This window comes from Ornithorhynchus anatinus, chromosome 3 (genome assembly GCF_004115215.2).
Source record: "Ornithorhynchus anatinus isolate Pmale09 chromosome 3, mOrnAna1.pri.v4, whole genome shotgun sequence".
NCBI lineage: Eukaryota > Metazoa > Chordata > Mammalia > Monotremata > Ornithorhynchidae > Ornithorhynchus > Ornithorhynchus anatinus.
Genome location: NC_041730.1, coordinates 131315179 through 131340830, shown reverse-complemented (window position 1 = coordinate 131340830; position 25652 = coordinate 131315179). Strand labels below are relative to the sequence as shown.

General features: G+C 48.6%; 1 protein-coding gene across 7 annotated transcripts in view; it reads right to left on the bottom strand.

Annotated features, from left to right (window-relative positions):
• Positions 1–25652, bottom strand: part of RASSF4 (Ras association domain family member 4) — a 101422-nt gene that overhangs the window by 46467 nt on the left and 29303 nt on the right. For 3 of the 7 annotated variants that reach the window (XM_029061383.2, XM_029061391.2, XM_029061390.2), the window contains exons 1-3: positions 16123–16287; positions 15618–15714; positions 10542–10617 (exon numbers count right to left, since the gene is read on the bottom strand). In XM_029061383.2, coding sequence (XP_028917216.1) covers positions 10542–10617; positions 15618–15679 — 138 coding nt within the window. In that variant the 5' untranslated portion in view covers positions 15680–15714; positions 16123–16287. Of the gene's footprint in view, positions 1–10541; positions 10618–15617; positions 15715–16115; positions 16288–25069; positions 25282–25652 lie in introns of those variants that run through there. The other 4 variants (XM_029061384.2, XM_029061386.2, XM_029061388.2 and 1 more) reach the window with 4 other exon arrangements.

The following is a 25652-nucleotide window of genomic DNA, read 5'->3' as shown; positions in this document are numbered from 1 at the left end:
TTCTCTTTCCCTCTTCAAAACCCTACTTAAAAATCACCTCCTCCAAGAGGCGTTCCCAGACTGAGCTCCTCTTCCCCCTCTACTCCCTCTGCCATCCCCCCTTTACCTCTCCGCAGCTAAAGCCTCATTTTCCCCTTTTCCCTCTGCTCCTCCACCTCTCCCTTCCCATCCCCACAGCACCGTACTCGTCCCTCAACTGTATATATTTTCGTTACCCTATTTATTTTGTTAATGAATTGTACATCGCCGCGATTCTATTTAGTTGCCATCGGTTTTTACGAGATGTTCTTCCCCTTGACGCTGTTTAGTGCCATCGTTCTCATCTGTCCGTCTCCCCCGATTAGACCGTAAGCCCGTCAAGCGGCAGGGACTGTTCTCTATCTGTTGCCGACTTGTTCATCCCAAGCGCTTAGTACAGTGCTCTGCACATAGTAAGCGCTCAATAAATACTATTGAACTCCGTTATATCACACTTTCCCAGACAGTACAGTGCTCTGCACACAGTAAATACTCAATAGAGAAGCAGCGTGGCTCAGCGGAAAGAGCCCGGGCTTTGGAGTCAGGGGTCATGGGTTCGAATCCCGGCTCCACCACTTGTCAGCTGTATGACTGTGGGCAAGTCACTTAACCTCTCTGTGCCTCAGTGACCTCATCTGTAAAATAGGGATTAAGACTGTGAGCCCCACGTGGGACAACCTGATTCCCTTGTGTCTACCCCAGCGCTTAGAACAGTGCTCTGCACATAGTAAGCGTTTAACAAATACCAACATTATTATATTATAAATACCACTGATTGATTACCTTTCTTCAACTGCCCCTGCCGGCCTTCTCAAACCAACCTAGTCATGGGTCTGGCTCTCGCCGCTCCCACAGCCAAACCTTGCACAGGCCTTTCCCGTCGCCTGGAACTCCCTCCCGCCTTCTCGGCCAACGGATCGCGGCTCTTCCCACCTTCAAAGCCCTTCGGAAACCGACCTCCAGATTATAAATTTATTAGGGGCAGAGATCATGTTTGCCGATTCCGCTGTACTCCTCCAAGTGCTCAGAACAGATATCTATCCACGGTAGGTACTCGATAAATACCACTGATTGATTGAGTGAATGGTAACCGACTCCGGGGCAACATCTAACGACTAAGGAAGTGTGGCCCAGTGGAGAGACTAAGGGCCTGGGAATCAGAGGACCTGGGTTCTAGTACAGGGCTAAACGCTCAGTACAGTGCTCTGCACACAATAAACAGTCACCTACCATTAACCGATTGATACTAATCCCGGTTCTGCCGTTTGTTCGCTGTGTGACCTTAGGCAAGTCGCTTCACTTCTCTGGGCCTCAGCTTCCTCGTTTGTAAAATGGGGATTCAACCACTATTCCCCCACCCCCTTAGACTGTGACCCCAGTGGGGGACAGAGACTGTGTCCCCCCTGATTATGTTGTATCCACCACAGCACTTAGCTCAGTACTCGGCACACAGTAAGCTCTGAAGAAATACGACTATCATTGCAAGAGCGATCATTTATTTCCTGCGATATAGTTTTTTCGGGACTTGCGACGAGCCAAGCACTGAGCTAAGGCTAAAGGATGGGGCAGTTATAGGGAAATCAGATCAGCAGAGTCCCTGCCCTGGATGGGGCATATCCTGTGAGCGGCACAGAGAACAGGTACCTTATCCCCATTTCACAGGGGAGGAAGCTGAGACCGCGATCTCCGTGTCACCGGGGATCGCGTCTCCTCCGCCGGACTCGAGTGGACAGCGTTCCGCACAGAGTAGACGCAAAACTACGGATAGAGGGGCTGACAGAGAGGTGGAATGACTCGTCCAAGGTCATTCAGCAGGGCCAGTGGCAAAACTGGGATTAGAACCCGGGAATCTTCTGACTCCCAGGCCCAGGCTCTGTCCAGACATAAGATTATTGCAGCCTCTAGAGGTCTATTCGTTCATTCAATCGTATTGATTGAGCGCTTACTAATGATAATAATAATAATAATGTTGGTATTTGTTAAGCGCTTACTATGTGCCAAGCACTGTTCTAATCGCTGGGGTAGACACAGGGGAATCAGGTTGCGCCACGTGGGGCTCACAGTCTTAATCCCCATTTTACAGATGAGGTAACTGAGGCACCGAGAAGTGAAGTGACTCGCCCAAAGTCACACAGCTGACAAGTGGCCGAGCCGGAATTCAAACCCATGACCTCTGACTCCGAAGCCCATGCTCTTTCCACTGAGCCACGCTCAACAGTATTTATTGAGCGTTTACTAATAATAATAATAATGTTGGTATTTGTTAAGCGCTTACTATGTGCAGAGCACTGTACTAATAATAATAATAATAATAATGTTGGTAATTGTTAAGCGCTTACTATGTGCCGAGCACTGTTCTAAGCACTGGGGTAGACACAGGGGAATCAGGTTGTCCCACGTGGGGCTCACAGTCTTCATCCCCATTTTACAGATGAGGTAACTGAGGCACAGAGAAGTTAAGTGACTTGCCCATAGTCACACAGCTGACAAGTGGCAGAGCTGGGATTTGAACTCATGACCTCTGACTCCAAAGCCCATGCTCTTTCCACTGAGCCACGCTGCTTCTCCCGAAGCACTAAGCTTCTCTCTCACTAAGCGCTTGGAATGTACAATTCGGCAACAGATAGAGGCAATCCCTGCCCATTGACGGGCTTTCAGTCTAATCGGGGGAGACTGACAGACAAAAACAATAGCAATAAATAGATTCAAGGGGATAAAACCTGGAGATGTAATAATAAGAACAATAATGTTGGTTTTTGTTAGGCACATACTGTTCTAAGCGATGGGGTAGATACAAGATAATCAGGTTGTCCCACGCGGGCTCACAGTCTTCATCCCCTTTTTACAGCTGAGGTAACTGAGGCGCAGAGAGGTTAAGTGACTCGCCCAAGGTCACGCAGCTGACAAGTAGCAGAGCCGGGAATAGAACCCACGACCTCTGACTCCCAAGCCCGGGCTCTTTCCACTGAGCCGCGCTGCTTCTCAGCTATACTACTCCCTCTCCCTTCTGTGTCACTCTTGCATTTGGATCTGACCCCTGGAAGCGCTGGTTATTCCCCTCATCCTCAGCCCCACAGCACTTATCCAGACGTAGCCCTAATTTATTTTAATTCTTGTCTCCCCTATGGACCGGAAGCTCCCTGTGCACAGAGATCACGTCTACCAAGTCTTTGTTTTACACTTTCCCAAGTGCTTATTACAGCGCTTTTCCTTCTGATTTAATAATAATAATGTTGGTATCTGTTAAGCGCTTACTGGGTGCCGAGCACTGTTCTAAGCCCTGGGGGAGATACAGGGTAATCAGGTTGTCCCACGTGGGGCTCAGTCTTCATCCCCATTTTACAGATGAGGTAACTGAGGCACTGAGAAGTGAAGTGACTTACCTAAAGTCACACAGCTGACCAACGGCGGAGCGGGATTAGAACCACGGCCTCTGAATCCTAATTACTCAGGATTCAGTTTAATTTAATCGAATTACTCAGCACTAGGGTAGAAAGAGGCTAATCAGGCTGGACACAGTCCCTGTCCCACATGGGACTCACAGTCTTAATCCCCATTTTACAGATGAGGCAACTGAGGCTCAGAGTAGTGAGGTGACTTGCCCAAGCAGAGGAGCAGTGGAGCCAGAATCAGGAACCGGGCCAGTATCACTGTACTCAATGCGTGGGAGAGGACAGTGTAACAATAGAGCAGACACATTCCCTGCCCACAGTGAGCTTACAGTCTAGAGGGGGAGATAAACATTAATATAAATAATAACAATATTATTCTGATACTAACGTTCTGATAATGGCTTCCTTCCGTGGGCAGTGAGATGGGAAGCGTTTCTTTGGTTGATATGGGAATAGAGGGGCGGAGGGAAAGGAGGAGAGAGAGGGAAGAGGCCGGGCGGGACAGGGGAGAGAAGAAAATGAGAAAGAGAATGCACTGATTCGGGGCAGAGTATAAGCCAGTTCCTTTGACTGTTATGCTGAGTGATAACCAGCAGGCTTTACTATCAATCGCAGCATTTATTGTGTGTCTACTATGTGCAGAGCAGCGTATTAAAACACTTAGGAGAGGGCAATAATAATAATGTTGGTATTTGTTAAGCGCTTACTATGTGCAGAGCACTGTTCTAAGCGCTGGGGGAGATACAGGGTCATCGGGTTGTCCCATGTGAGGCTCACAGTCTTCATCCCCATTTTACAGATGAGGGAACTGAGGCCCAGAGAAGTGAAGGGCCTTGCCCACAGTCACACAGCTGCCAAGTGGCAGAGCTGGCATTCGAACCCATGACCTCTGTCTCCCAAGCCCGGGCTCTTTCCACTGAGCCACACTGCTTCTCAGTGCTCTGCACACACTAAGTGCTCAATAAGTACGACTGACTGACTGTATTGGGGAGTGAGGCAGGGGGCAGAAACATCCGTGGCCCCACAAAGACAGGTTTTAAGAGAATAATAATCAAAATAATAACAGTCATAATAATTGTGGTATTAGTTAAGCGCTTACCATGGGCCAGGCACTGTACTAAGCGCTGGGGTGAATACAAGCAAATCGAGTTGGACGCAGTCCCTGTCCCACGTGGGGCTCACAGTCTCATTTTACGGATGAGGTAAGTGAGGCCCGGAGAAGTGAAGTGACCTGCCCCAGGTCACACGAAAGCCAAGGGGAGGCAGAGGCGGGATTAGAACCCGGGTCCTTGTGACTCCCAGGCCCGGGCTCCATCCATTAGGCCACGCTGCTTTTCTGAGAGAGGCTGTTAGAGATCGTTTAGAGGAAAAGGCTCTTTGTGAAAAGCTCAGTGCAAAAGAGCTTTCCCCGTTCAGAGCTCCTGGCTGATCTTGGTTCATTCATTCTATCGTATTTATTGAGCGCTTACGGTGTGCAGAGCCTCGTACTAAGCGCTTAATGCAAGAAAAGAGACTGCTTTCTTCTGAGAGGCTGGGCCCGGCTGTTCCCTATGAAAAAAAAAAGCCTGCCCGGGTTGGAGTGAGCATCCGACAGGTGACTAATCCTCTAATTCTCCAGAGTCTTGATCAGGAAGAAATGGGGTGGGCAGGGAACGTGTCCGCCGACTCTTTGCTCCACACAGAGTAATAAATATCACTGGCTATTACTGAACGAGAGAAAATGGAGCCGAAAAGATCCGGGTTAGATATTTGGACGGCTTTGCTCCGAAGGAGGGTCGTGAGCCGCTGGAAAGGGATCGATCGATCGGTGGTAATTTCTGAGCACTTATTATGGGCAGACACTGTCCTAAGTGGTTGGGAGAGCGTACCGTACAATCAGTAGACGGGATTCCTCAGGGACCTCAGGGCAATCATGAAATTTCCATCCCCGAAGATTTTATTTTCTAATTGGAGACGCTCTTCCGTCGAGAACGGATTGAATTTGATCCTGATTGACCACGGGAGACCGGATCAGATGCCAAGATCTGGGGGGAGGAAGAGCCTTCGGAAAAACACAACCCGTCGGAAGAAACGCAAAATGATTTCTCTAAGGGGAAAATCCGGCCTCGCTAACGTTGGAGCTCTGAGAAGGGGTAAATAGGTGCTAGGCCCTTCGCCTTACTTTCCTAACGCTCTCCATAACACCATCACCCTTCCTGCCCCGGGAAGTCCACTCCTTCACCGAAGTAACATTAGTGATAGAGGAAGCAGCATGGACTCAGGGAGAGAGCACGGGCCTGGGAGCCGGAGTTCTGATTCCGGCTCCACCGCGTGCCTGCTTGGTGAGCTCAGGCAAGTCACTTAACTTCTCTGTGCCTCCATTTCCTGAACTGCAAAATGGGGATCCCCTCCACCTTAGATTGTGAGCCCCACGCGGGACAGTGACTGTGTGCTCTCGTTGGACTGCGTGTCCAACATCGCTACCCTCATTTATTCCGTTCCCCCTGTTTTCATAGGATTTCGGCTCTGGCCAGAGTCTACCCGGGACCCCGCTGGTCTCTAGGGGTCGGGGAAGGGGATTTTCTTTCCCCACCAGGCTCGGGACCCACCTCCTTCATGGCCCACTATCCCTACGCTCTGCTCCAAGACTCCCCTTCCACCCAGTAGTTGAATAATAATCATGATAATAATAATGATGGTGTTTGTTAAGCGCTTACTATATGCCAAGCACCGTTCTAAGCGCTGGGATAGATACAAGGTGATCAGGTTGTCCCACGTGGGGCTCACAGTCTTAATCCCCATTTTACAAATGAGGTAACCGAGGCACAGGGCATTTAAGTGACTTGCCCAAGGTCACCCGGCAGACAAGCGGAAGAGGCGGCATTAGAACCCACGACATCTGACTCTAAAGTTAGAACAGTTGGCATGTCTAAGTGTAAAGAGCAGGTCCCCACCAAGAGTCAGTGCGACAACTGATTCTGTTTATTGCTATTGTTCTCGTCTGTCCGTCTCCCCCGATTAGACCGTGAGCCCGTCAAAGGGCAGGGACCGTCTCTATCTGTTACCGATTTGTACATTCCAAGCGCTTAGCACAGTGCTCTGCACACAGTAAGCGCTCAATAAATACTATCGAATGAACGAATGAATGACTGCAGTGACTTGCCCCGGGTCACAGAGCACAGAAGTAGCAGAGCTGGGATTAGAACCCAGGTCTTCTCTCTGTGCTCTTAGATTGTGAGCCCCTCGAAGGACAGGGAGCGGGTCTAATTTCCACCTGCGGATTCTCTCCCAGCGCATAGCGCAGTGTTCTGAACACGATCAATGCTCAGTAAATGCTTAGTAGAAGCAGCGTGGCTCAGTGGAAAGAGCCTGGGCTTCGGAGTCAGGGGTCATGGGTTCGACTCCCGGCTCTGCCACTTGTCAGCAGGGTGACTGTGGGCAAGTCACTTCACTTCTCCGTGCCTCAGTTCCCTCATCTGTAAAATGGAGATGAAGACTGTGAGCCCCTCGTGGGACAACCTGATGACCCTGTATTTACCCCAGCTCTTAGAACAGTGCTCTGCACATAGTAAGCGCTTAACAAATACCAACATTATTAAATACTATTACTATTGACATGAGCAAGGGGGTCCACTCCCTGGCCCCTGAGCAGCTCTTTTGGTCCTGTTAATAATAACAGGCCCTTTCCTCTCCACCCAAACGGCTACCTTACTATTACGGGCTCTCGTTATATCCCGGCTAGACTACTGTGTCGGCCTTCTCTCTGACCTCCCTTCCTCCTCTCTCGCCCCGCTCCGGTCTATTCTTCACTCCGCTGCCCGGCTCATCTTCCCGCAGAAACGATCTGGGCCTGTCACTCCCCTTCTTGAACAACTCCAGTGGTTGCCTATCGACCTCCGCTCCAAACAAAAACTCCTCACTCTAGGCTTCGAGGCTCTCCATCACCTTGCCTCTTCCTACCTCTCCTCCCTTCTCTCTTTCTACCGCCCACCCCGCACGCTCCGCTCCTCCGCCGCCCACCTCCTCGCCGTCCCTCGGTCTCGCCCGTCCCGCCGTCGACCCCCGGGTCACGTCCTCCCGCGGTCCCGGGACGCCCTCCCTCCTCACCTCCGCCAAACTGATTCTCTTTCCCTCTTCAAAACCTTACTTAAAAATCACCTCCTCCAAGAGGCCTTCCCAGACTGAGCTCCTCTTCCCCCTCTACTCCCTCTGCCATCCCCCCTTTACCTCTCCGCAGCTAAAGCCTCATTTTCCCCTTTTCCCTCTGCTCCTCCACCTCTCCCTTCCCATCCCCACAGCACCGTACTCATCCGCTCGACTGTATATATTTTCGTTACCCTATTTATTTTGTTAATGAATTGTACATCGCCTCGATTCTATTTAGTTGCCATCGGTTTTTACGAGACGTTCTTCCCCTTGACGCTGTTTAGTGCCATCGTTCTCGTCTGTCCGTCTCCCCCGATTAGACCGTAAGCCCGTCAAACGGCAGGGACTGTCTCTATCTGTTGCCGACTTGTTCATCCCAAGCGCTTAGTACAGTGCTCTGCACATAGTAAGCGCTCAATAAATACTATTGAATGAATGAATGAATGAATAATAATAATAATAATAAAGTTGGTATTTGTTAAGCGCTTACGATGTGCAGAGCACTGTTCTAAGCGCTGGGGTAGACACAGGGGAATCAGGTTGTCCCACGTGGGGTTCACAGTCTTCATCCCCATTTTACAGATGCGGGAACTGAGGCACCGAGAAGTGAAGTGACTTGCCCACAGTCACACAGCTGACAGGTGGCAGAGCTGGGATTCGAACTCATGACCTCTGACTCCAAAGCCCCTGCTCTTTCCACTGAGCCACGCTGCTTCTCAATAATGAATAATGACAGTATTTGATAAGCGTTAACTGTGGTGCCAAGCAATATAAGAGGTGAGGGTGTGGAGGGGTGATGGGGTGGGTCTCAGTCAGGGGGCTTGGGAGGTCCTGCTGCAGATGCTAATAATAATAATGATAACGATACTGTTGTACTTGTTAAACACTTAGACTTATGGTTAAACACTTACAGTGCCAGGCTCTGTACTAGGCTCTGGGGTGGATACCAGCAAATCGAGTTGGACACAGTTCCTGTCCCACATTCCTTCATTCATTCGATAGTATTTATTGAGCGCTTACTGTGTGCCAAGCACCGTACTAAGCGCCCGGGAGAGTACCACTTAGCTGTGTGACTGTGGACGAGTCACTTAACTTCTCTGTGCCTCAGTTACCTCATCTGTAAAATGGGCAGTTAGATTGGGAGCCTCACGTGGGACAACCTGATGACCCTGTATCTACCCCAGCGCTTAGAACAGTGCTCTGCACATAGTAAGCGCTTAACAAATACCTACATCGTTGTTGTTGTTACGCTACCGGGGCTCTCAGGCTTAATCTTCATTTTATAGATGAGGGAACTGAGGCCCAGAGATGTGAACTGAATTGCCCAAGGTCACACAGCAGACAAGCGGAGGAGCCGGCATTCGAACCCCTAACCTGACTCCCAGGCCTGTACTCTATCCACTACGCCATGCCGCTTCTTAATAATAATAATGTTGGTATTTGTTAAGTGCTTACTATGTGCCGAGCACTGTTCTAAGCGCTGGGATAGATACAGGGTAATCAAGTTGTCCCACGTGAGGCTCACAGTTAATCCCCATTTTACAGATGAGGTCACTGAGGCCCAGAGAAGTGAAGTGACTTGCCCACAGTCACACAGCTGCCAAGTGGCAGAGCCGGGATTCGAACCCATGACCTCTGACTCCCAAGCCCGGGCTCTTTCCACTGAGCCACGCTGCTTGTCACTATGCCATGCTACTTCAGAAGCTACACAGAGGCCTGATCAGCTCTGGGAAGAGGAAGGTGGCGAGGCTCAGAGATAAATCCATCGATGGTATTTACTGAGCGCTTGCTCACTGTGCACGGAGCAATACAGCACAGCTCAGTGGAAAGAGCCCAGGCTGAGGAGTCCAGAGGTCATGGGTTCTAATCCCGGCTCGGCTGTGTGACTTTGAGCAAGCCACTTCACTTCTCGGTGGCTCAGTTCCCTCATCTGGAAAATGGGGACTAAGGCTGTGAGCCTCACGTGGGACAACCCGATGACCCAATATCTACCCCAGCGCTTAGAACAGTGCTCGGCACATAGTAAGCGCTTAACAAATACCAACACTGAGAGGCAGCGTGGCTCAGTGGAAGTCAGAGGTCATGGGTTCGAATCCTGGCTCTGCCACTCGTCAGCTGTGTGACTGTGGGCAAGTCACTTCACTTCTCTGGGCCTCAGCCCTCTATAAAAGGGGGCTGAACTTTGAGCTTCATGTGGGACAACCTGATTACCCTGTATCTACCCAGCGCTCAGAACAGTACTCTGCCCACAGTAAGCGCTTAACAAATACCAACGTCATTATTACTAATATTGACGATAACAATCATTATTGCGGTATTTGTTAAGCACTTCCAGGCAGGCTCTGTCCTAGCGCTGGGGTAGGTACAAGGTGATCAGGTTGGACACGGTCCTTGTCCCCCATGGGCTCACGGTCTTCATCCCCATTTTACAGATGAGGGAACTGTAGCAGTAGAGTGGCTTGCCCTAGGTCACAGAGCAGACAAGCGGTGGAATTGGATTAAGGTCCTCCCAAGTCCCAGGCCCGTGTTCTATCCACTAGGCCACGCCGCTTAGTAGGTACCGTACTAAGCGCTTACCTGACATCCCGAGTACAGTACTCAGCGCCGTACTCGTCCGCTCAACTGTATATATCTTCATCACCCTATTTATTTCGTTAATGAGATGTACATCACCCTGATTCTCTGTATTTGCTATCGTTTTGATGAGATGCTCTTCCCCTCAATTCTATTTATCGCCATCGTTCTCGTCTGTCCGTCTCCCCCGATTAGACCGTGAGCCCGTCAGAGGGCAGGGACTGTCTCGATCTGTTACCGATCTGTACATTCCAGGCGCTTAGTACAGTGCTCTGCACATAGTAAGCGCTCAATAAATACTATTGAATGAATGAATCCCCAGGGGGCTCCAAACGCCGTCCTCCGCGTCCCCTCCTAGGACAGCTCGGAAACGAAGCCCGCTGTGGCTCCCTTAAGTCACACCCCCGGCAGACAACCCCAGGAGATTCTTACCTCTCGGTGTCTCAGCTGGAAGCTTCTTCCTTCGTGGTAACAGTTGTATGTTTTCAACAGAGATAAGAGCTCTGACCTTCAGGAGGGAAACACAGACGCAATAAATCCTCCACTCCCAGACTGAGCAGAAGCCTTCCCGCGTACAGTGCCTGGATCATTAAACCCTACAAATGCTCTTTGATTCTCTTAATGGCATCTGTGAAGTGCTTACTATGTGCCAGGCACTGTACTAAGCGCTGGGGTAGATACAGGCTAATCAGGTTGGACACAGCCCATGTCCCGCAAGGGGCTCACAGTCTTAATCCCCATTTTACAGATGAGGAACTGAGGTTCAGAGAAGCGAAGTGACGTGCCCGAGCCTCACACAGCAGACAAGTGGTGGTGCCGGAATTAGAACCCAGATCACGGCCTAGTGGATAGAGCACAGGCCTGGGAGTCAGAAGGTCTCTGACTCCCTTCCTTTACCTCTCCGCAGCTTAACGCTCTTTTTCCCCTTTTCCCTCTGCTCCTCCACCTCTCCCTTCCCATCCCCACAGCACTGTACTCGTCCGCTCAACTGTATATATTTCCGTTACCCTATTTATTTTGTTAATGAATTGTACATCGCCTCGATTCTATTTAGTCGCCATTGTTTTTACGAGATGTTCTTCCCCTCGACTCTATTTATTGCCATTGTTCTCGTCCGGCCGTCTCCCCCGATTAGACCGTAAGCCCGTCAAACGGCAGGGACCGTCTCTATCTGTTGCCGACTTGTTCATCCCAAGCGCTTAGTACCGTGCTCTGCACATAGTAAGCGCTCAATAAATACTATTGAATGAATGAATGAAAGGTCATGGCTTCTAATCCCGGCTCTGACCCTTGTCTGCTGTGGGACCTTGGACCAGTCATTTCACTTCTCTGGGCCTCAGTTCCCTCATCTGTAGAATGGGGATTGAGACAGTGAGCCCCGCGTGGGGGCAACCTGATGACCTTATATCTACCCCAGCGCTTAGAACAGTGCTTGGCACAAGAAGCAGCGTGGCTCAGTGGAAAGAGCGCAGGCTTGGGAGTCGGAGGTCACGGGGTCTAATCCCAGCTCCGCCACTAGTCAGCTGTGTGACCTTGGGCAAGTCACTTACTTCTCTGTGCCTCAGTTCCCTCATCTGTCAAATGGGGATTAAAACTGTGAGCCCCAGGTGGGACAATCTGATCACCTTGTATCCCCCAGCGCTTAGTACAGTGCTTTGCACATAGGAAGAGCTTAACAAATACCACAATTTATTCTTTTTTTATTTATAGTAAGCACTTAAGAAATACCAACATTATTATTATTCATTCAATTGTAGTTATTGAGCACTACGTGTTTTGCAGAGTACAATCTAACGATAAACACATTCCCTTCCCATAACGAGTTTACAGCCCAGGGCCTTCTGACTCTTAGGCCCATGCTCATATTGTAATTAGCTAAATATTTCCGGCCAATAAGTCTATCTGCTAAAAATAGCTAAATCATTGAGACTCGAGTGTATCCTGGAGCCTGAGCGATGGGAATCGTTTTCACGTGCAGACACGGCCTAAGTCGCTAACAGCTCCCCTGGCCTGGTGGATACAGCAGGGGCCTGGGAGTCAGAAAGACCTGGATTCTAATCCCAGCTCCTTCACAGGTCTGCATCACGACTTTGGTCAAGTCCCTTTGCTTCTCTGTGCCTCAGTTATCTCATTTGTAAAATGGGGATGAAGACTGTGAGCCCCACGTGGAACTAGGGCTGTGTCCAACCTAATTTGTTTATAAAATAAAATAAAAATAAATGATGGTATTTGTTAAGCGCTTACTATGGGCCAAGCACTGTTCGAAGCGCTGGGGTAGATAGAGGGTCATCAGCTTGTCCTAGGTGGGACTCACAGTCTTACTTCTCATTTTACAGATGAGGTAACTGAGGCACAGAGAAGTGAAGTGACTTGCCCAAAGTCACCCAGCAGAGAAGTGGCAGCGCTGGGATTCGAACCAACGACCTGACTCCCAAGCCCGTGCTCTTTCCACTGAGCCATGCTGCTTCTCCGCCCCAGTGCTTAATACAGTGCCTGGAACATAGTGAGTGCTTAACAAATAGCATTATTAGTATTACTAATACTATTATTTCCAGTGTTTTTATTGACCCAACTCATCTACTGCAGCACTGTTTCTTTCAATCAATAATTCTGACTGAATTTATTTGGATTATTACCATTGATTGCAACAATCCTAAAGTAAAGAAAACCTAGGTTGTTATCGTAAAAACGGACAGGGTGTGGGATTTTTCGGTGAACAAGTGTTTCCTCAGTGGATTGAGATAGGGCTGCCTGATGAGGCGTAGGATTCCTTCTGTCCTTGAATTCAGGACAGAAGATTAGCCAAAGTCATAACATAACTTTAAGACTTTAACGCCACCAATCGGGCCATTTGTTTCATCACTGTCAAACTTGTAATGTTGAAAAATTTCAAAGAAAAATCTAATGGCATCAAAGCTTATCCACAGTCCCTCCTGACGTCTTAGCAAACACGTACCGGGAGAGGTGACTGTCGGTATCTTAAAGTTTAGTAGCGGAGAAGTGGACTTGCAATTCTTACTTCCCCGAAGTCTGCTTTCTTTTAGGCCAGGCTACTTTTCCTCTCTGTCTAGTTGAGCGCTAATTGTTATGTTGGTATTTGTTTACCGCTTACTACGTGCAGAGCACTGTTCTAAGCGCTGGGGGAGAATCAGGGTCACCAAGATGTCCCACGTGAGGCTCACAGTCTTCATCCCCATTGGACAGATGAGGTCACTGAGGCCCAGAGAAGTGAAGTGACTCGCCCACAGTCACCCAGCTGACAAGTGGCGGGGGCGGAATTCGAACCCATGACCTCTGACTCCCAAGCCCGGGGTCTTTCCACTGACCACGCCGGTATGAAGAAGAGACCAGAAGCAGTGTGGCCTAATGGAGAGAGCGCAGCCCCGGGAGTCAGAAGGCCCTGGGTTCCGATCCCGGCTCCGCCGCTCGTCCGCTGGGTGACCCTGGACAAGTCACTTCACTTATCTACGACTCAGTTACTTCATCTGTAAAATGGGGATTAAGACCGGGGAGCCCCGGAGGTCCGACCTAATTAACTTGTATCTACCCAGGATTTAGAAGAGTGCTAGAGACACATAGTAAGCGCTTAAGAAATACCATTGAAAAAAACCTGATCAGCTTGTATTAACCTCAGTATTAACCCAGCGCTTAATACGGTGCCTGGCACATTGCGCTTAATAAATACATTAAGTACTTCAGCGCTTAGCACAGTGCCTTGCACATACGTTTAACAAATATCATCCAAACCTTGATTAGTCTGTGTTTACTCCAGGATTTAGGGAAGCAGCGTCGCTCAGTGGAAAGAGCATGGGCTTGGGAGTCAGAGGTCATGACTGTTATGCAAAGCACTGTACTGAACACTTGAGGGTGTACAATATAATAATTAACAGACACATTCCCTGCCCACAGTGAGCTCACAGTGGAGAAAGGGAGACAGATACTAAATACTTGAGGGTGTACAATATAATAATTAACAGACACATTCCCTGCCCACAGTGAACTCACAGTGGAGAAGGGGAGACAGATATTAATATAAATCAATAAACGACAGCTATGTACATAAGTGCTGAGGGGCTGGAGGTGTGGGGTGAATGAAGGGAGCAAGTCAGGGTGACGTAGAAGGGAGTGGGAGAAGAAGAAAGGGAGGTTTAGTCAGGGAAGGCCTCTTGGAGGAACTGGGCCTTCAATAAGACTTGGAAGGTGGGGAGACTGAGTGTCTGTCGGATTTGAGCAGGAAGGGCGTTCCAGGACAGAGTGAGGACCTGGCTGAGGGGTCGGTGGTGAGAGACGAGATCGAGGGACAGCGTTAAGGTTAGCACCGGAGGAGCCGAGTGTGTTGTCTACAGTGATGGGAGAATCGGGGGGAGGACAGTGTTTGGGAAGGAAGATAAGGAGCTTTGTTTTGGACATGTTGAGTTTGAGGTGATGGGAGGACATTCATTCATTCATTCAATAGTATTTATTGAGCGCTTACTATGTGCAGAGCGCTGCACTAAGCGCTTGGAATGTACAAATCGGTAACAGATAGAGACGGTCCCTGCCCTTTGACGGGCTTACGGTCCAATCGACATCCAAGTAGAGATGTCTTGACGGCAGGAGGAAATGTGAGACGGCAGAGAGGGAGAGGGATCAGGGCTGGAGATGGAGATTTGGGTGTCATCTGCCTAGAGGTGGTAGTTGAAGTCATGGGAACGAATGGAATTCTGCGCACAAACATCCACATACATCCATAAATGCACAAACTTAGTTACCCTCTATTTGGCATAAAATAGGCATTCAATAAATCCCTGGGGATTAGAGATAATTTCTTCCACTTCTATTATAAGCCCCTAAAATCCAAGTATCTGGCTCTGTACCCAGTTCAGACGATCGATCGATGGTATTTAGTGAGAACTTTGAGCAGACCCTTGTAAAAAACACAGAGTTGGTAGACAAAACACCTGTCCTCAAAGAGTTTACATGTGTCAAGCACTATATTAAGCTCTGGGGTAAAAACAATCCAAATCACTCCTGTCCCACATGGACCTCTCGGTCTAAGAGGGGAGGGAAAGCAAGTATTTAATCCCCATTTTACAGCTGAGGAAACTGAGGCACAGAGATTATTATTATTTTTATCAGCAATAATAATAATAATGTCGGGATTTGTTAAGCACTGTTCTAAGCGCTGGGGTAGATACCAGGCAATCAGGTTGTTCCACGTAGGGCTCACGGTCTTCAACCCCATTTTACAGCTGAAGAAACTGAGGCACAGAGAAGTGAAGTGCCTTACCCAAGGTCACACTGCAAGTACGTGGCAGAGACATAATTGGAACTCCGATTCCCTGACCTCTGCTTCTTCTCCTTAGGCCACAATGTTGATGATTAAGGGAATGACACAGTCCTCCGTTCTATGGATTCATGCTAGTTTGCAAGCCTAAATTAGGATGACTTCCCTCGAATCAAATCTCCCTCTCTGATGTCAAAATTATGGCTGGACTTTCTTCTCCTATGAAAAAAAGAAGGTCTTACCTCAGAATGGATTTGGTGCTGCTAATGGGCACATGCGGATTTTGGGGGTAGTCGTCCTCCATCCTCTCAGCGATTCCTCCAGGAGTTTATGGCGAACCTTCCAAGAGAAAGGCAGAGATCATTCAATCAATCAATTGAATTTATTGAGCTCTTACTACGTGCAGAGCACTCTACTAAGCGCTCGGGAGAGGCCCTTACTCAGGGGCACACTAATGCTGTCGCTGCATTAGCTCAATCACAGAGAAATAAATTCCAGCCAGGGGAAAGATGAGTCAAAAGGAAAGAACTGAACCTCTTCCCAGCCCCCAAACAATTCATACAGGTCGCAACTAACAGCTGAATGCATCGGAATTATTATCCTTACACTTTTTCCGAGAACATAGTATAATATATCCAGGGAGCTCCCAATCACCTTGCCCCCTCCTACCTCACGTCGCTACCCTTCCCAGCCCCCAAACAATTAACGTGGGTCGCAACTAGCAGCAAAAGACAACCTACAACCTACTGGAATCCCTCTGGAATTCAAATCTCTCTCTCCCGGAGCACCAAACCACTCCCTCGCTGAGCCCCTTCAGACAGTCGCGGAATGGGAAGCTGGCTGGGATTTGCTACCACTTTCCCCGCCGCTCCTCTTCCATCTCCTCTCTTAGAGAAGAGACGGCCGGAGATTCCTGACCAGCATTATGCACGGGCACGTGTGTGTGTTCGGAGGTTGGGATTGGGGCGATGGACTGCCTCAGACTGTTAGTTATTCAGTCAGATGATATGAAGGCAGTTCTAGTCACCACCTTCCTTTAGAAATATTCAGAGGGCTGTGAACTTTAGACTCTGGACAAGCCTGAGCGGGGAGGAATCAGGAAACTGTCCCTGAAGCCATGAGATTCTGCAGATCGTTTTGCTCTCAATGTTGCCCTTTTTTGTGGTAATTTGGTTGCCTTTGTCATCTCCATCTTTCCCTGAATGTCTGCAGCCAACTAACCTGTTAGCTCCTGGTGGGGAGAGAGCCTATCTAATAATAATAATGTTGGTATTTGTTAAGCGCTTACTATGTGCAGAGCACTGTTCTAAGCACTGGGGTAGATACAGGGTAATCACGCTGTCCCACGTGAGGCTCACAGTTAATCCCCATTTTACAGATAAGGTAACTGAGGCACAGAGAAGTGAAGTGATTGCCCACAGCTGACAAGTGGCAGAGCAGGGATTCAAACCCATGACCTCTGACTCCCAAGCCCGGGCTCTTTCCACTGAGCCACGCTGCTTCTCCCAAAGCAGCGTGAGAAGCAGTGTGAGAAGCAGTGTGGCTGGGAGAATACAGCGAGGGCCTCGGCATCAGAAGGACCTGGGTTCTAAACCCGACTCCGTCACTTGTCTTCCCTGTGACCCTGGGCAAGTCCCATCACTTCTCCAGGCCTCAAGTTAGTTTATCTATAAAATGGGGATGAAGACTGTGAGCCCCAAGTTGGACCTGGATTGTGTCCAACCTGATTAGCTAGTATCTACCTTAGTGCTGGGCATTTAGTGAGCACTTAACAAATATTGTTAAAACGAGACAAAAAACTCTACTGTACTGTACTTTCCTAAATCCTTAGTTTAGTGCTCTGCACACAGTAAGCATCTGATAAATACCACTGATTGACGGTACCGCTCTACTTCCTCTCATTTTTTCCCTGAGGACTCCATAAAGGGCACGGATGTATCTGAATTATTATCCTGACACTTTTTCTGAGACCATAAGAGGGTACTGTCCCAAGGCGACCCCGGGGTACCCACCATCTCAAGGTCAAATGCCATCTCTTGAAAAGAGTACGGGCTTGGGAGTCAGACATCATGGGTTCGAATCCCGACTCTGCCACGTGTCAGCTGTGTGACTGTGGGCAAGTCACTTAACTTCTCTGTGCCTCAGTTACCTCATCTGTAAAATGGGAATTAAGACTGTGTACCTCAAGTGGGATAACCTGATTACCCTGTATCTACCCCAGTGCTTAGAACAGTGCTCTGCACATAGTAAGCGCTTAAATACCAACATTATTATTATTATTATCATCTCTTGACCCCCGGGCCAGCAGGCAGAACTCGGAAGTGCGGGTGGGATACGGTCCCCATGACCAAAACCGCTAGATTGACAGCCTAAGCCGGGAATACAGAAGGTGTCCCTCGCCCCGGTGCCAATCAAATTAGGTATGGAGGAGGGGGGAGGGCAGGGATTGGGTAAACTAAGGCTGTAAGCTGGATGGCCTAGGTGATAAGTGAATTCCTCCTGGGTGGGACCTGGGGGTTCTGCCACATGCGAGTAACATATAAGTATATTCCTCCCGCTAAGGAAGCTCTCATATCACTAAATAATCATTTTCCTCCTGAAATAATAATTACGGTATTTGTTAAGCGCTTACTATGTGCCAGGCACTATACTAAGTGCTGGGGTAATAATAATCATAATTATGGTATTTGTTAAGCACTTACTATGTGCAGAGCACTGTTCTAAGCGCTGGGGTAGATACAGGGTAATCAGATTGTCCCACGTGGGGCTCACATTTTTAAATCCCCATTTTTGCAGATGAGGTAAGCAAATCAGGTTGGACACAGTCCCCGTCCCACTATCAATGCCCAATTTACAGATGAGGTAACCGAGGCCCAGAGAAGTGAAGTGACTCGCCCAAGGTCACACAGCGGACCAGTGGAAGAGCCGGGATTAGAACCCATGACCTTCTGACTCCCAGGCCCTTGCTCTAGCCACTATGCCAAGCTGCTTCTCAATTCAATTCAAAGCTCAATTTGCCATGTCCAATTTGCCTCATGGAATAAATTTTGTATAAAACTCAGGCTTTCTGACCCCAGTCTCTCTTTCTCTCTCTCTCTCTGCACCAATTCCTGTCGCCTGTCCCCGGGCGACGGGTGACAGGTACATCCAGTGAGCTCCCAATCACCTTGCCCCCTCCACCTCACCTCGCTACTCTTCTACTATAACCCAGACCGCACTCTTCGCTCCTCTAATGCCAACCTCTCTCTGTACCTCCATCTCGTCTGTCTCGCCTCCAATCCCTCGCCCACGTCCTGCCTCTGGCTAGAACGCCCTCCCTCTTCGTATCCAACAGACAATTACTCTCCCTACTTCATAGCCTTACGGAAGGCACATCTCCAAGAGATCTTACCAAACTAAGCCCCCCTTTCCTCATCTCCCACTCCCTTCTGTGTCGCCCCGACGTGCTCCCTTTAGTCACCCCCCCCTTCCAGTCCCACAACACTTATGTACATGTCTGTAATTTTATTTATTAATTTATATTATTGTCTGTCTCCTCCTCTAGACTGTAAGCTCACTGTGCGCAAGAAATGTGTCTGTTAAATATCGTACTCTCCCAAGTAGTTAGCACAGTGCTCTGCACACAGAAAGAGCTCAATAAATACAATTGACTGATTGAGCACCCTGAGGGACAGGAACCAAATTTCATTCCCATCTTTATAATCTCTCCCAGCACCTAATACAGTGCTCCGTACCCAGCAAGTGCTTAATCATCAAGATCCGCCCTTTCGGTCTCCATCCAAACAGCTATCTTGTTGGTACAGTCTCTCATCATATTCCGACTGGATGTCTGCATCAGCCTCCCTTCTGATCTCCCAACCTCCTGTCTCTACCCGCTTCATTCTATACTTCACTCTGCTCCCCAGATTATCTTTCTACAGAAATGCTCTGGGCGTGTCATTCCCCTCTCAAAAATCTCCAGTGGTTGCCTATCAACCTTCACATGAAGCAAAAACTCCTCACTCTTGGCTTCAAAGTTCTCCATCCCCTGGCCCCCTCCTACCTCGCTTCCCTTGTCTCCTTCTCCATCACAGCCCGCACGCTCCGCTCCTCCGCCGCCGCTAACCTCCTCACGATGCCTCGTTCCCGCCTGCCCCGCCGTCGACCCCTGGCCCACGTCCTGCCTCTGGCCTGGAACGTCCTCCCTCCTCACCTCCGCCAAACTAACTCGCTTCCCCCCTTCAAAGCCCTACTGAGAGCTCACCTCCTCCAGGAGGTCTTCCCAGACTGAGCCCTCCCTTTCCCTCTGCCCCTCCTCCCCTCCTCATCGCCCCTACTCCCTCCCTCTGCTCTACCCCCTTCCCCTCCCCACAGCACTTGCGTATATTTGTATATATTATTTATTACTCTATTTTATTAATGATGTATATGTATCTAGGATTCTTTTGATCTATTTTGATAGTATTGATGCCAGACTATTTGTTTTGTTTTGCTATCTGTCTCCCCCTTTTAGACTGTGAGCCCGTTGTTGGGTAGGGATCGTCTCGATCTGTTGCCGAACTGTACTTTCCAAGCACTTAGTACAGTGGTCTGCACACAGTAAGCGCTCAATAAATACGACTGAATGAATGGATGAATCAATCGATCAATGCTATTACTACCACGAGAAGGTGCTCAAGAAATACCCCAGAATGGACGGACCTGCCCTATTGGAGTTGGCAGTGAGGTTGGGAGAAGAGAGTGGTGAAACCTGAAAATCTGTTTTAGGTTTCTGGAAACTCTGACCCCTGTTGATTTGCATTCCAAATAAACGTAACTTGGTATTTTCTTTAGAAAGACAATGGAGGAGGCTGTCCTCAGTTTAGGGACACTGCATTCTGGACCTGCTTTGCACGTTCCTGTTGAGCAAGATATGTCCTTGTTAAACTCCCCCTCTTCCCTTCTTGAAAGCAAACACTCATACACACACACATTGTGCACAGGCGACACAGAAGGATTCCCTCTTTTAGCCTGTGAGCCCTTTGTTGGGTGAGGATAGTCTCTATTTGTTGCTGAATTGTACTTTCCAAGCATTTAGTACAGTCCTCTGCACACAGTAAGCGCTCAATAAATACGATTGAATGAATGAATGAAAGTTAAGGGAAATGAGGGTCTTAGGGAAGGCCCCTTGGAGATGTGATTTTAGAAAGTCTTCGAAGGGGGGATGTGTAAAGACGAACGGTACCATGTGTTCAGAAACAGTGAAGGTGGTCCATCAGATACGTAAGCCCCATCTGGGACAGGGACAGGGCTGAACCTCTTTCCTGATTAGCTTGTAAATCTAGTGCTTAGTAAAATGTTTGGCGAATACTAAGCATTTAACAAATGCCACTAAAACAACCCAACCAAACAACAAAAAAAAACCAGCCGGGTGAGGTTGTGTTCCAGACCAGAGGAAGGCTGTGAGCAAGGGGTCAGTAAGCGAGATACATTCATTCACTTATTCATTCATTCAGTCGTATTGATTGAGTGCTTACCATGTGCAGAGCACTGTATTAAATGGTTTGGGAGAGTAAAATGTAACAATAAGCGGACACAGTCCCTGCCCACAATGAGCTTACAGTCTACAGCGGGGAGACAGACATAAATATTAATAAATGACAGATATGTACATAGGTACGGCAGGACCGGGAGCGGGGATGAATGAAGGGAGCAAGTCAGGGTGATGCAGAAGGTAGGGGGAGAAGAGGAAAGGAGGGGTTAGTCAGGGAAGGCCTCTTGGAGGAGATATGTCTTCGATAAGGCTTTGAAGCGGAGGAGAGTAATTGTCTGTTGGATTTGAGGAGGGAGGGCCTTCCAGATGGAAAAGACAGAAGTACAGAGAGTAGACTGATGTTAGAGGAGCGAAGTCTGCAGGCCGGATTGTAGTAAATCGGCAAGATCTGGTAGGAGGAAGAGAACTGATTGAGTGCTTTAAAGCTGATGGTAGGGAGTTTCTGTTTGATACGGAAGTGGATGGGCAACCACCGGACGTTCTTGAGGAAAGGGGAAACACGGCCTGAACGTTTCTGTAGAGAAATGATTCAGGCAGCAGAGTGAAGTATGAGACTGGAGTGGGGAGAGACAGAAGGCAGGGAGGTCAGCGAGGAGACTGATGCTAATAGAGGTGGGCTAGGATAAGTGTTTGGATCAGCGTAATACTTTGGATACAGAAGAAAGGGTGGATTCTAGAGACGGTGTGAAGGCACAACCAACAGGATTTAGTGGCAGAAAGAATAGGTGAGATGAATGACAGAGATGAGTCAAGGATATTCCCAGGGTCATGGTGGAATTGTCTAAAATGATAGGAAAGTCAGGGGGAGGGCAGGATTTGGATGGGAAGATGAAGTGTTTGACTCGGCTTTTAATCCCGGCTCCTCCACCCACTTGCTGGGTGACCTTGGGCAAATCACTTAACTTTTCTGTGCTTCGGTATCCTCATCTGAAAAATGGAAAGTAAATACTGGTTCATGCTCCCCCTCAGTCTGTGAACCCCATGGGTGACAAGGGTGGAATCCAACTTGATTATCTCGTAGTTATCCATGCAGCTGGTAGTGGGCTTGGCCCATATTAAGTCCCTAACTAATAACACGATAAGTTAAAACCAGTTAGTTTCAAAATACAGTTTCAGTTCCTTGTCGTTCCTCACATGTCCTGAGGCCCTATTTTCTGGACAGTACCCAAAATGGTTTGGGTTCCTGAAAGCTATTTCAGTCTAATGTGAGAGAAGGAGGAAAAACCCTAAATACACAAATGCCTTAAATTGTATGCCAAGAGATCGTAAACTCCTCAAGAACAGAGACCATGTTGATTTTCTTTTTAATTGTATGCTTTAAGTGGTTATTACATGCCAGGCACCGTACTAATCGCTGGGGTAGAACCAAGTTAATTAGTTTGGACATGGTCGTTGTCCCACGTGGGGCTCTTAATCCCCACTTTACAGATGAGGTAACTGAGGCACAGAGACATTAAGAGGCTTGCCCAAAGTCACACGGCAGAGATGTGAGGGAACGGGAATTAGAACCCAGGTCCTCTGTCTCCCAGGCTTATGCTCTATCCATGAGGCCGAAGCACCTATTATAATAACCTGCACACAGTTTAGGTGCTCAATGATAGATAAATAAATAATTATGGTATTTTTTAAGTGCTTATTATGTGCCAAGCACTGTACTAAGGGCTGGGGTGGATACAAGCAACTTAGGTTGAACACTGTCCCTGTCCCATATGGGGCTCACAGTCTTAATTCCCATTTTACAGATGAAGTAACTGAGGCACAGAGAAGTTAAGTGACTTATCCAAGGTCACACAGCAGACAAGCAACAGAACAGGGATTGGAACCCACGACTTCTGACTCCCAAGCCCGTGCTCTTGCCACTAGACCATACTGCTTCTTTATGATAATAATTGAATAATTGTGGAATTTGTTAAGCACTTACTATGTGCCAAGCATTTCCCAAACACTGGGATAAACATAACATAGGCAGATTGGACTGAGTCCTTGTCCCTCGAAGGGCTCAAAGTTTAAGGGAGAGAAAGGACTGGCATCTTATCCCCATTTGTACTGATGAACAAACCGAGGCCCAGAGAAGATACATGACTTGCCCAAGGTCACATAGCAGGCAAGTGGCAGAACCGGAATTAAAACCCATTCATTCATTCACTCACTTGTATTTATTGAGCGCTCACTGTGTGCAGAGCACTGTCCTAAGCGTTTGGAATGTACAATTTGGCAAGAGACAATCTCTGCCCAACAACGGGCTCACAGTCCAAAAGCGGGAAACAGACAATAAAACAAAACAAGTCAGGCATCAATACCATCAAGATAAGTAGAATCATCAATATATACACATCATTAATAAAATAGAGTAATAAATAATACATCCAAATATACACAAGTGCTGTGGGGAGGGGAGGGGGTAGAACACAGACAATCCCGAACTAACATCGGGCTCACAGTCTAGAAGGGGGAGACAGATAACAAAACAAAAGCAGTAGACAGGCATCACTACCATCAAAATAGATAAAGAGAACCATAGATAAATGCACATCATTAAGAAAACGAATCGAGCAATAAATATGTACAAATGTGTACAAGTGCTATGGGGAGGGGAAGGGGGTAGAGCAGAGGGAGGGAGTAGGGGGAATGGGAAGGGGAGGAGGAGCAGAGGAAAAGGGAGGGCTCAGTCTGGGAAGGCCTCCTGGAGGAGGTGAGCTCCTCACACTCGTAGGTCCATCCACGCTAATCCCCTAGAGAGAGACCACACCTCCTCACCTGCCTTCTCTCCGGCACACCCCCTCCCCACAAATCTGTTCTGTTTCCCAGTTGACACCCCCGATTTTTGACCACTGGGTCCAACCTGATTATCTTCTCTCTACCTCAGTGCTTGGCCCAGTGCCTGGTACATAGGAAGCGCTTAACAAATACCGCCATCCTCCTTCCCCTCCCCCGCAAAAAACCTTCACTGCTTCTCACTAAAAACTGATGAACGAACGAACGGGCGGATGGACGGACGGACGGACGGATGGACGGACGGATGGATGGAAGAACCAACCCTCTGTGAGATAGAGATTATAAACCTTTCAATGTGGGTGCCTGCGAGAGAGCTTGGGCCCATAGGAAGTCGCCAACGCCTACCAACTCTGCACTCTCCCAAGCCTTAGTAGAGTGCTCTGCACACAGCAAGAGTGCAATAAATACCACTGATGGATGGATTGTTTGCTTGGGACTCCTTTCCCTTGGATTCCTGCACCATTCATTCATTCATTTATTCATTCATTCTTTCATTCCTGCTCCCTACATTGATCCTTGTGGGCATCAATATCCCCTTGGATGTTCCTGACGACCCTTCCACAACCCGCTTTCTATCATGGGTTCGAATCCCGGCTCCGCCACTTGTCGGCTGTGTGACTGTGGGCAAGTCACTTAACTTCTCTGTGCCTCAGTTACCTCGTCCGGAAAATGGGGATTAACTGTTTGGCTCACGTGGGGCAATGGGATTATCCTGTATCTACCCTAACGCTTAGAACAGTGCTCTGCACATAGTAAGTGCTTAACAAATACCAACATTATTATCACTCCTCAACTTCACTAACCTCCTGCTCCATCCCAGCTCATCCACTCACCAACTAGGACACGTACTCGATCTCAACGTCTCTAGTTACCGTAGGATCTGTACCCTCGACGACTCAGAAATCCCTCTAATCCGACCATAACTTTCTCACCTTCCCCATATCCCCTCCCTGCAAATCGGCGTGGCTCAATGGAAAGAGCCCGGGCTTGGGAGTCAGAGGTCATGGGTTCGAATCCCAGCTCTGCCACTTGGCAGCTGTGTGTGGGCAAGTCACTTAACTTCTCTGTGCCTCAGTTACCTCATCTGTAAAATGGGGATTAACTGTGAGCCTCACATGGGGCAATCTAAATTACTCTGTATCTACCCCAGCTCTTAGAACAGTGCTCTGCACGTAGTAAGCGCTTAACAAATACCAACATTATTATTATTATCTGTCCTGTTTCTCAGCAGAGACCTCTAATCTTTTGACCCCATCCAATGTTTTCATGTCATCACGCCCCATTTAGTCTCCCTACCCAAACTACCTTTCCATGATGACCAGACTGTTGCCCTCATCACCACCCTTTCCACTGAACTCAACTCACTCGCTCCCCTCCCCCTTCGCCGATCTCATCCCACTAACTTACAGCCCTGGATCACTCGACGGTCGCCTTCTTTTGTTCCTGCGGCCAAGTCACAGGGCGCTGCTGCCAGAAATCCAGATATCAGGCTGACTTCGTACACCCCAGGTTCATCCTCGTCTGCTTTGAATCTGCTCCGTCCTCGGCCCAGCGACAATATTTCTCCGTCTTTACTGGCTCCTCACCAACTATTTCCCACATAAAACTCCCTCCTCGAACCTCCCGTTGCCCCGCCTCCTCTAGCTCTTGCCCCTACTGATTTAGCCACGTCATTGAGAAAATTGAAACCTTCAGGCGTGATTTCCCTAAAATCTCCCCGGCTCCTCGCCGGTCCCTCCCTCCTCCGGCCCCTTCTTCAACTCTCCCATCTTTTTCCATCATCTCTAGAGGAGATCTCCTGCCTGTTCTCAAAAATCTCCCCCCTCCACCAATACATCCGACCCCATTCCTTTGTAACTCTTCAAAACACTTTCCCCAGCCCTTCTTCCCTCCCCGATTGCATCTTCAACTGTTCATTCTCCAACGGCTTCCAAACGAGCTCAAGTCTTCGCTATCCAAAAAAACCCACAGAAACAAAAAAATTGACTCC